Source organism: Danio rerio, chromosome 12 (assembly GCF_052040795.2).
Source record: "Danio rerio strain M-AB ecotype USA chromosome 12, GRCz13ab, whole genome shotgun sequence".
Classification (NCBI taxonomy): domain Eukaryota; kingdom Metazoa; phylum Chordata; class Actinopteri; order Cypriniformes; family Danionidae; genus Danio; species Danio rerio.
Window position 1 is genome coordinate 2,210,001 of NC_141032.1, and position 12,500 is coordinate 2,222,500.

The 12,500-nt window shown below is 36.2% G+C and overlaps 1 protein-coding gene across 24 annotated transcripts in view; it reads left to right on the top strand.

Annotated features, from left to right (window-relative positions):
• The window catches only part of LOC147834363 (uncharacterized), a 332,733-nt gene that overhangs the window by 231,303 nt on the left and 88,930 nt on the right, over window positions 1-12,500 (top strand). For all 24 annotated transcript variants that reach the window (XR_015503708.1, XR_015503710.1, XR_015503697.1 and 21 more), the window contains one exon: window positions 2,216-2,320. Coding sequence is in view for 10 of the 24 variants with exons in the window: in XM_087275624.1 (XP_087131750.1) it covers window positions 2,216-2,320 (105 nt within the window). In the remaining 14 variants the exon portion in view is untranslated. The remainder of the gene's footprint in view (window positions 1-2,215; window positions 2,321-12,500) is intronic.

The window sequence follows — 12,500 nt, forward strand, 5'->3', positions numbered from 1 at the left end:
GAAATATTTAAAAAAGAATGCATATTTTAGACTTCAGATTGGTTCCCTATAAGCATTTCAAGAGTGTTAATGACGATCTGTGTTTCCCTGATGCTCATGCAGACCGTAGTAAAGCTGTTTGTTTGCGTTATGTCAAGCTCTCGCAGCGCACAAGCAGTCAGTAATCCTATCTGGCCCGCAGTTTAATTAAGGCTCCGCTTCCCCGTACAGAAAGTGAACTGTGAGCGTTTTGATTCCTCCTCGCTCCCGACACGCAGCGTTTATTTTCACTGCACGTGTTTATTTAAATGATTCACTTCGAGCATAAACATAACAGAACTTTTTAGGACCTTCGTCAATAGCACGTTCGCTCTTCTGTTAACAGCGCACGGCTAATAGGAAGGAGAGGCTTTCGGTTTATTTATTATAATGCGGACTTACAGGGGTGAATGACAGCTTTTTTTGTTGCCTTATCGAGCAATCTTTTAACAACTCTTTGTGAGCTTGAATAGTATTAAGCTCCTGTTAGCTGCTGGCGGTGATGATAATATTACTTGCGATGCAGCCAGTTTGATAAGTGTTACCACATTGGCGTGCTTCTCCTTTAAAAGTTTCACTATAACCGCTGGTTTATGAAGGTGTTCTGGTGGTAAAATGTTATAGGAGTGCAGGATGCTTTCTGATTAACTCAAACCACCTGTTGAGCAAACAAATAAATGAATAAAAAACTCGCATCTGAGTCAGAGATAGTCAAATGAGACATGAGATACACCTACGCCACAACCTGTCAAAAAAGTAAAATGTTTAGCAGCAGATGGTAAAAAGCTGTGCATTTGCTGTGTGTGTGTGTGTGTGTGTGTGTGTGTGGTTTATGTTAATTTGAAGTATACTTTTAATTGTTGCCATTATATAATTTTATAAGTTCAGTTATGGTTGTTTGAACTAGTGTTGGGTGTAACAAGTTATATAGTGTAGTAAATAATTACTCTAATTAAATTACTTAGTCGGAGCAGCATGGTGACTTAATGGTTAGCACTGTCAGATCACAGCAGGAAGGTTGCTGGTTTGACTCCCGGCTGGGTCAGTTGGCATTTCAGTGTGGAGTTTGCATGTTCTCCCCTTGTTGGCGTGGGTTTCCTCTGGGTGCTCCGGTTTCCCCCAAAGTCCAAACACATGCACTATAGGGGAATTGATTAACTAAATTGGTTGCAGTGTGTATGGGTTTCTCCAGTGATGGGTTGCAGCTAGAAGGGCATCCGCTGTGTCAAACATATACTGGATTTGTTGGCAGTTAATTCCACTGTGGCAACCCCAGATTAATAAGAGAGTGAGCCGAATGAAAATGTATAATGATAATGGTACCACTTTACAATAAGGTTCATTAGTTAATGCATTTACTAACATGAACTAATCATGAACAACACATGTACAGCATTTATTAATCATAATTGAACATTTACTAATGCATTATTAACATCCAAGTCTGTGCTTGTTAACATTAGTTAATGCACCATGAGTTAACATGAACTAACCATGAACTACTGTATTTTCATTAACTAACGTTAACTAACATGAACAAATACAGTAGTAGATGTATTGTTTATTGTTTGTTCCCGTTAGTAAATGCATTACTTAACATTAACTAATGAACCTTAATGTAAAGTGTGACCATGATAATTTAATGTAATCTTTTTGTATTTAGCTGAAACTTAAAGCCATGTTTTACTTGCATTAAAAGAGTTTTAAAGTTTAATTTCTATTTGTTGAAATGTATGGATATTTTTAGTGCACAAACAAATCTGTTATTTGTCCAAAATATTCGTAATTAAAATTAGCTGAAAATCACAAATCTTGCTATTTATTAGGACAACTTAATTGTTTTATGTTCAATCAACTTAAATTTGTAAAAAAAAAAAATTTAAAGGTTTACTTTACTAATTTGATCTTAATCAAATTTTACATAAATTTTTAAATAAATAGTTTGAACAAACAACAAACGTCACTTTTTTGAGCGTCTAATGTACTGAGTCAAGTCATTAATTTTAATACTGGGTAATTAAAAAGCTTTTCAGATATAGTAATTAGAACAGTCATTTTAATATAACTTACTTAACAAGTTATGTAATTAGTTGTTTTTTGTCAAAGTAACTTACCCAACACTGGTCAGATCTACCCAAAAGTGAACGTTGCATCAGTCAGCTGATATTTATATTAGGTTGTGTTGCCTCTGTTACAGTGAAGCCGTGATCATGAACAAGACTGAGGCTCCGACAAAAGGCCTTGGGAAACTTCTCATCTTTTCCTGGAGTGCTGGTGTGAAGATTTTGGGCAAACATTGGAGGTAAACTGCCGATCTGTGTATGTCGTTTCTTACTTTTGTGTCGGAGGTGTTTCTCGGTCTTCTTCTCAGTTTTTGGCACAGAGAACACACCACGGCTAATTAGAGTTTGAAAAACAAACTGGCTTATGTTGTGTTTAAACGTGTGTGTTGGTTTGTTAAACGTGACTTAATCTGGTATTTCTTTGAGAATTTAACAATCCAAAAGACCTTCATGTTTCTGCTCTCTTGAACTCTCTGCCATAGAAAAAAACCCTGAAATCTTCTTAAAGACTGCATTTATATATATATATATATATATATATATATATATATATATATATATATATATATATATATATATATATATATATATATTCTAGCTGAATTAGAAGAAAAAATGTTAAACATCATTTAGGAAATATATTGAAAAACGAAAAATTTTTTTTTTTAAATAATTCTAATAATTCTGACTTCAACTGTATATACACTTTGTATATATATATATATATATATATATATATATATATATATATATATATATATATATATACATGGAAATATCAGTTGCCACTTAGAGGTTTTTGCATCTGAACTCTATAAACAGCTGAAGTCAAAATTATTAGCCCCACCTTTGAATTATTTTTTTTAAATAAATATTTCCCAAATGATGTTCAACAGAGCAAGGATTTTCAAAGTATGTCTGATAATATTTTTTCTTCTGGAGAAAGTCTTATTTGTTTATTTCGGCTAGAATAAAAGCAGTTTTTAATTTTTTAAACACAATTTTAAGGACAAAATGATTAGCCCCTTTGGGCAAATTTTTGTCCGATAGTCTACAGCAGTGGTTCTCAAAGTGGGGGTCGGGACCCCCCAATGGGTCGCGGGACAATGAAGGGTGGTCGCCTGGTGATTTCCAAATATCTATTTATTTTTATTAAACCATAAGAATTGCCATATTTTATCCATAACCTACTGACAAGAAAAAAAATTAGTTGTTTATAGTTACTATATAGTTACTATAGTAGCTCATAGTTACTAGTTCTATTGGATTGCGACCCCTCGGGTAATCATTATATTAAAGACTTAGCAATAGCGTCAGATGCAGCAGATTGATTTCATAATAACAGGCTAAACTTTCCGGCACTTTTACAGCACTGACATACATAAATAAACGAAGAATAGACTTGGGTCTATTGGTGTGTGTGCGCATTTGCATGCAAGTTTTCTGTATTTATAACCACCTCAGGGGATATTGGGGGTCGCGAGTCACAGGCATTGTTATTTTGGGGGTCACTGGCTGAAAAGTTTGGAAACCCCTGGTCTACAGAATGAACCATCGTTATACAATAACTTGCCTAATTTCTAGCGTTGGGTTCCGAAACCCAGTGCCATTATAACACCGGTACCTTTGTAACCGGTATGCACCGGACCGAATCAGCATATGAATTTCGGTGCCACTGATGCTGTGACAAGGATGTAAGAAGCATCAAGGGGTGCATCAAGATAGGTACGTGTTGTCACACCACCTCAAAACATTTAATCCTAAACAACTTTGAGGAATACGGACAGGCGATGTCAGACATTTGTTGATCGCGTTCATCAAATTTGCCTAAACTAAGTGTTCTATAGCGTATCTTACAAGCAAGGAGTCTGACACAGCAACGTGAAGCAGATGCACGTCAAACTTAATGACACATTTGAGGGCTCATGGAATCAACTTAAAGGCAGAGGAATGCACCGTCTCTGAAAGCTTGCAACATAATCTGGCACTTTCAATAAGTGCGTACATGGACACCAATGCTCCGATTTTAATATGATTAAGACAATACTCTGATTAAGAGTCTAGACTACCATGTAAACAGGGATTTTTGATTACCTTAAAGGACCACAGACACCTGTGCGCAAAATGCAGAGGTTTTTTTAAAAGAGCAGTCCTCCACCAGTCCTTACTTAATGCTTAGTTCAGCATTTTGAAGACAGCCTTTCCACTTTCCATTTAGTTACACTGTGAAAAATAGTTACAAGAGATTTTAAAAAGGAAATGCAGTAGTGCAAAATAGCTGGCTAGTATGGATGCCGGCAAAATATGTGCATGCCCAGTGAGCGTGAATGGTCATGATGATGTAAATTTTTCTGAAATGCAGTAAACAGCAGTCTGGATGATGAGCGTTTTCACTCTAACACGCAGTTTCAAAATGAAAGCACACCAGTGTAAACGCAGCCTTGTCATTCTGTCACAACAGTGATTGTGTTTGCGGGAGTGTGAGGGTTGTGTGGAGGTCAGAGGATCTTCCAGGTGTCATCTACTAAAGACAAACTAGTTTGAGCAGATCACAGCGTTTACATGTTTGTTTACAAGCGTCTTGATCCAGTGTGACTTTCCCTCCCATTCTACGTCACCACAGAATATCGATAATGCACGGGAATTCAATCAGTCCTACAGCAACACATTGAGATCATTTCAAGCCATGTTGGAGAGGCATTAAAATGCGCTGCAGCTCAGCAGTAAAGCATCAAGAGTGAGAAAACCAGGCGCAAAGCCACCAAATCCGCACGCGCTCCAAACATGCAGCTGGTGCAAACACTGAAATAACAATGTGCTTTAGCGCCAAGCTAAATGTGCTAATGACAGATCCACACCTTTAAGAGCTCTTCTGGGCTTTTTATCGGGCGGCTTGAGGCTTTAGAAATGGGTTTGTCAGCGGGAGGCCGAGCCAGTGGAAACGCAGACTTTCTCCATGCCCGCAATTTTGTAGGATTTTTTTCAGATCCAGAATTGTCTTATGCAGCGAAACGCTAGTCGTACTGGACACCGCTTCAGTCAAAGCACAGCACTTTCGTAATTGAGTTGTGCAGACTGAGATGCTATAAAATATAGTCGGGTTTATATTTCAGAGAGCTGAATGACTCATTATAACCTAAAGTATTTAATTGGTAGCAATTGATAACGGCATATTCTGTATTTTTACACTTTTGGGGTGTCTAAAAATTTATGACCATAAGAAAAAATATTGCATCTAATGTCAAGGAAGTTACCATATATGGTTCTATGCCGGATAATATCTCTAGATTTTTTTGTGTGTGTTGTCAGACCGGGTTATCAGCTTTTCTCTGATGTTATTCTGCCTTTTCAAGAGTTACTGTGAAACCCCCGGCTAAATATAGCTGCTGCTGTCATGGTGTTCTGGGTTAAACTGGTTAATTTTCAACCCATTCCTGTGTCCTGTGGCGGTGACGTCTCAGTGTCTCAGCTACAGATGACACTGTGTTTGATCAGCAGACCCAGACACTTTTCCTGCATGTGTTCATGGGAAATATGCAGAATTATGTAAATGAAGCTGAAAATGTAACACTATTATTGGCAGTCAAATGCATATTCAAATTGGAGTTTACATAAGTGAAAAGGCTGGAAAAAATTATTTAAAATTATCAGAATTCTGTTTCATTTTATTATTTTTATTTTATTTTTATTTATTTTATTTCATTTTATTAATTTACTTTATTTTGATTTATTTTGTTTTATTTTATTTTACTTTTTTGTTTTGTTTTATTTTTTTAATAGATTTTTGTTTTTTTCATTTCATTGTTTTGTTTCACTATTTATTTAATTGCATTTTTATTTTATTTTATTTCATTTTATTATTTTACTTTAATTTGATTTATTTTATTTTATTTTTTGTTTTATTCATTTTATTGTACAGTTTTATTTTTTAGTTCTGTTTTATTTAATTAAATGAAGTTTTGTTTTGTTTCGTTTCATTCTTTCGTTTCACGATTTATTTAATTGAATTTCTATTTTATTTTATCTTATTTTTTATTGCATTTTATTTGTTTATTTTGTTTGTTTGTTTTATTTAATTGAATTGAAATTTGTTTCGTTATTCCTTTAATTGCATTTCTATTTTATTTTTTAATTTTCATTTATTTAATCATTTTCTTGTCGGCTTAGTCCATTTATTAATCTGGGGTCACCACAGCGGAATGAACCGCCAACTTATCCAGCAAGTTTTTACGCAGCTGATTTTTTGTTGTATTTTATTTTACTTTTAATTTTTTTTGTTTTATTGAATTTAATTTAATTTTGTTTCGTTTCATTGTTTCATTTTGTTATTTATTTCTGTATTCTTTTTGTTATTCTTTTCTCTTCTACACACTTTATATCATGATGCATTAAAATGAACACACACACACATCTTTATACTTCATATAAAGGTCCCTTCCTTCGCATTTAAATGCATCTTGATTTAAAGATGTTTACATATTCAGAATTGAAAACAAGACAAAACGCTGAAGCAAGACATGCATGACATGTGCAAAGAAGTATAGTGTGTAAACTGATGAAAGCATGGGTGAATCACAGAAGTCTGCTGAAATGCAGAATATACAAACATACACGCACACACATATGCGCTTTACGTGAATTGAGGAACTAAATTGGTTGCAGTGTAGGAGTGTCTATGAGTGTGTATGGGTGTTTCCCAGTACTAGGTTGCAGCTGGAAGGGCATCTGTTGCGTAAAACATGCCGGATTAATTGGCGTTTCAATCCGCTGTGGCGACCCTGAGATATATATATATATATATATATATATATATATATATATATATATTAGGGATGGGAAGATTAACCGATATGTATCGATACGCGGTCATGCGCGTTCACGATGCGAGTGCATCGGTTGAGCAGCAGAGGATGAATGAAATTTTGGAAGCAAATCGAGATGCATCGGTTTTTGCGAGATGCATCGATTTTTCCGAGACACAGCTTATATTTTTAATATAGAATGTATTTTTTATTTATTAACAAGTGTTGTCAACCTGTTTTTGGCGCATAATTTAATCGACCTACATAAAGTAAGCCTTAGCAACGGATTTGCGGATGTGCACACACTACAACTCAGTGTATCAGGTGTGCGGATGAAGCTAGTGGAGCGCCCTCAGAAAGCGTGAGAAGCAAAACAAACATTTTATTCCCCACTGAGTTTTAAATCTAAAGTATGGCAAGCAACATTATGGATTTAAGGATGGACGACATGACAGGACAGATGCAATTTGCAAAATGTGCCGCGCATCTGTAAAATACGCGGGCAGTACGACTAATCTGATATCTCACTTGAAGCGGCGCCACGGTGTTGTTGTGAAAGCATCTTCCAGTGTTTCTGCATCCCCGGCTTTCGCACTGCTTCAACCAGCTCCAAAAGTGGTGAGAAAAGCATTGCAAGTTTTTTTTTCCATGCGCAACAGTTCTCTCGCTCTACGCCAATAACGAATGCTATTGCATTGTTCATCTGCAAAGATATTCAACCTAGTGTCACGGAGAACGAAGGTTTTAAACACCTCCTCCTGTTAATTTTTATTTAATTATAATAATAATAATATTAATAATAATAATGATAAAAATAATGGGTGTCACGGTGGCACAGTGGGTAGTTTGACCACCTCACAGCAAGAAGATTGCTGGTTTGTTATATTTGTATTAGCCTGTTGTTTACAGTGACAGTGATGTTTCAACGCAGCATAACACTGCTAGTTCACCTTAAGTTTTGAATAATCAGTGGCAAAATATATCTTTGTAAAACTTGTTTTCATAGTTGAAAAGTTAAATCACAATTCTTGTTGTGCAATGCTAATTTTATTTATGTTGAAAGAGTGCAAATATATACATATTTTTTAATATATATTGCACTTATACATTCTGTTTATCTTGAAAATCCTTAAATAATATGTGCTATATGTTCTAAAATGGCCCTCTACTGTAAACTGACACTCTGGCTCTGAGAGAAGAGCCAGTTTGTAAAAAAAAAGTCTTGGTTTTGCTTGGTTAATAAATAATCAAACTCATTCAATGGCACAGCATCCTCTTTCACATCATCTCATAAACTTGATCTAATTAGTTAGTGCTGAAATATCGCATCGTATCGTGATATGGGTGTGAATCGTATCGTGTTGCATCGCAATATGTCACAAATGTATCGCTAATATATCGGATCGTATTCTTTGTATCGAGATGCGTATCGGATCGGCATTATAGCTTAGATGCCCAACCCTAATATATATGAAAGAATTGCAAAATGATTGTAACCTTCATGTTGACCCAACACAAATCGATTTAGTTAAATTTTTATTACAAATTTAAGTAGATTGAACACGAAACAATTAAGCTGCCTCCAAAAAAAAAAAAAAATTGTTGTTTCAGCAAGTTTTTAATAGGTAGTTTGAACAAACAGCAAGAATTATTTTTAAATGTACTCGTGGGGACATTTGCTTTTCGCTATATAAGGAACACACACACACACGTACATGCACGCACGTGTCCGGTTCAGGCCTGGGAAATTGAACTGGCACAGCAAGACAGGAACTTTCTAGAAACAAAAGCCGGCACTTTTAGCGGGTGTGAACGCACACATAGACATCCATGCATAATGATGAGGCTCTGTACAGCAACCCTGCAGACTTTCTAAGATTACACGGCGAGGAAATTGTCCAGCTTTATTTCCTGAAATCTCCTCCATCAGGACACGCGGCTGGGATGGAGTGACTGAAAGGAGAGGAAAAATGCAGGAAGGGTTTGAAGAAAAAAAAAAAGCTCCTAATGCCGCTGTGAGAGATTGTGGAGTGAAACATGAGCTTTATGTCTTTCAGATCTCCGAATACCAGCATCTCCATCCGCTCCTCGTGCCAGTCTCATACTGCGCTGGACTGATGGGTTTTTAGTTCTTCATTTTTTAATTTAATTTTATTTATTTTATTACTTTTGCTTTGTTTTTAAATATCTGAGTTTTTGCATCTGAAGTAAATTCATCCCAAGAGTGTTACAAGACAAAAATGGTTGTAATAATGTATTTATTTATTTATTTATTTATTTATTTAAATAAAATTCATTTTTCATGCCAGTCTCATACTGTGGCAGACAGTTTTAATTTTATTTATTTATTTATTTATTTGTTTATTTATTTATTTATTAAACAATTCATTCAATCAATGATTCATTTATTTATTTATTTTTTCATTTATTTTATATAATTTTTTTAAGTATCTGACTCTTGGAAAAAAATGGCAGTTAGAATGTATTTATATTATTTACAGCTTTTCTTTTGTTATAAAATTAAATTAAATACATTCCTCATGTTAGTCTCATAATGTGATGGGCAGTTTTTATTTTATTAAATTATGTATATATTTACTTATATATTTTTTATTTATATTTATATTTTTGTCTATTTATATTTATGTTTATTTATTTATTCATTTTTATTTAATTTTATTATTTAATTTTATTATTCTATGTTTTATTTTATTTATATTATATATTTTTTCATTTTATATTAATATTTATTATTTTATTATTTTGTTTTATTTTATTTTATTTTATTTTATTTTATTTTATTTTATTTTATTTTATTTTATTTTATTTTATTACTATTTTTTTCACACTGTTTTATAATGTAAAATTTACACTATTAACAAACCATTAGCTAACAACTGCGTTATCAGAAAATGATGCAAAATGCAATAATAATAATAATAATAATAATAATAATAATAATAATTCCCTAAATTTATATATCGGTTTTCTAGACACTCAAATCGCTTCACATACTGTATTGGGGGAATCTTCTCATCCACCACCAGTGTGCAGCATCCACCTGGATGATGCGTCGGCAGCCATATTGTGCCGGACCGCACACCAGATAGTAAACAGAGTGATGAAGCTAATTATGATATGGGGATGGTTAGGAGGCCATGATGGACAGAGGCCAATGGGCAATTTTGGTTAAACCCCTACTCTTTTTGAAGGACATCCTAGGATTTTTAGCGACCACAGAGAGTCAGGACCTCAGTTAACCGTCTCATCTGAAAGAAGATGCTCACTGAGCAGTATAGAGTCCCCTTCAATATACTGGGACGTTAGGACCCACACAGAACGCAGGTTGAGCGCCCCCTGCTGGGCTCGCTAACACCACTTTCAATAGCAACCTAGCTTTCCCATGTGGTCTCCCATCCAGGTACTGACCATGCGCAGCCCTGCTTACTGTAGCTCAGTGGATGACCATGTGAGAGTTGCAGAGAGCTCGCCACCAGTAAAATAATGATTTATTTCTTACATAATGTGTTGTTCACACACTAAATATCAGTTGCTTAAATTTTTCGGTTGCATCAGATTAACTTTGCAAGTAGTTTACAGATTGAACCGATTTAAAACATCTAGCTGAGTCTCATATAACTGTGTGTTTTATTCATTCACGTTTAAATGCAGCCAATGCTGCTGCTTCTGTCTGTGTGTGTGTGTGTGCGCGCGCAGCATTAGTGTCAGTTGTCTGCAGACTGAAGGTCATTGTTTACGTCAGCGCAGCTCATTAACATATCTGTTTATGCATGATTGCTCATATTTATTCATGAGCAAAGCCTTACTTTTGTCTGTTTGGAAAAGCCGGTGTGTCTGCATGCATATGTAGCATTGACGTGTGTGTGTGTTTGTGTGTTTCAGTATGTGTGTATCTTAATGCATGTGTGAGTGCGTATGTATGTATGTGTGTGTGTGTGTTTATGTGCGTGTGTGCGTGTGTGTCCATGTGTGAGTGTGCACGTATGCGTGTGTGTCCATGTGTGAGTGTGTATGTGTGCTTCAGAATGTGTAACTGTGTGTGTGTGTGTGTGTGTGTTTCAATGCATGTGTGAGTGAGTGAGTGTGTATGTATGTCTGTATGTGTGTGTGTGTGTTTGTGTGTGTGTGTGTGTGCATGTGTGAGTGTGTGTGTTTGTGTGTTTCAGCTTGTGTGTTTTAATGCATATGTGTGAGTGTGTATGTATGCGCTTGTGTGTGAGTGTGTATGTGTGATTGTGTATGTGTTTGTGTGTTTCAGAATGTGTAACTGTGTATGCATGTGTGTGTGTTTTAATGTGTAGGTTTTTGTGTGTGAAAGAGAATATGCATGTGTGTGTGCGTATGTGTCTGCATCTTTGTGAGTGTGTATGTGTGTTTCAGAATGTGTAACTGTTTGCGTGCGTGCATGTGTGTGTGTGTGTGTGTGTGTACCTCAACGTGTGTGTCTGTGTGTGTGTGTATATATGTGTGCGCAGTATGTGTGCCTGCATGCGTGTCGGTGAGTTTCACCATGTGTGTGTGTTTCTGTGTGTGTGTGTGTGTGTGTGTGTGGGTGTGGGTGTATCTATAAGTGTACCTCAGCGTGTGTGTGTGTGTATGTGTGCGCAGTATGTGTGCCTGCATGTGTGTGTCGGTGAGTTTCACCATGTGTGTGTGTTTCTGTGTGTGTGGCTGTGTGTTTTAGTGTGCGTCTGTCAGTTTTTATGTGTTTATGTGCGTGCGTGTGTGTGTCTGCAAGCATTTTTGTTTGTCTTCGTGTATGCATGCGTGACTGTGTGTTTCAGTGTGTTTGTGTATATGTATGTGTGTGCTTATCTTTATGTCTTTATGTGTGTTTAAGCGTGTGTGTGTGTGTGTCTGTCTGTCTATATATGTGTGTACAGTATGTCTGTGTGTGTGTAAATGGTCTCACCAGTGTAATTCCCGGCCCTTGGCGCTGTATTGTACCTCATATTAGACTTGTCATGCAACTAAGTTTGAGTTTCTAATAAAAAGATCCCGCGTCTGAGCTTTTCAAAACAAAACCTTTTAGCGAGCGCTCCATAATCAGCCGACAGGCCAAATAAACATAGATGAATGTCACTCTATTCCCCAACAGAACCGACGCTGTTTCCAGCCCAAAACACCAGCGCCGTTTTCTCCAGCGAAGCATCAGTGTAGAATAACTCTCTGACCTTCCCAGAATCCCCTGCTGCATGTCTCGCAGCCCAGAAATGAATATCACAACCAGCTCACATCAAAGCTCTGGACACGCACGCTTTCATTGCTAATCACTGCTGTTTGCCCGGGATTAACACGTTTTAATAAAGCCATATCTGAGCGAGCACTCCGGCTAATGTTGAGGGTCAATATTAGCAGAGGCTCGCTGACGTCTGCAGGCCTAATGTGGGCTTTAGGGGACTTAGATTTCCTTTCCTTTTCTTTAATGGGGCCTTTTCACTAGACTGTTATGACGCGATCGTCAGCATCTTAAATCCGGAGACCTTTTTAATATTTAGATTTTGTTTTGGAAACTCGTGTGCAGCTGAAGCGTCACGGCGACGCAGTGGGTAGTACAATCGCCTCACAGCAAGAAGGTCACTGGTTTGAGCCTCGG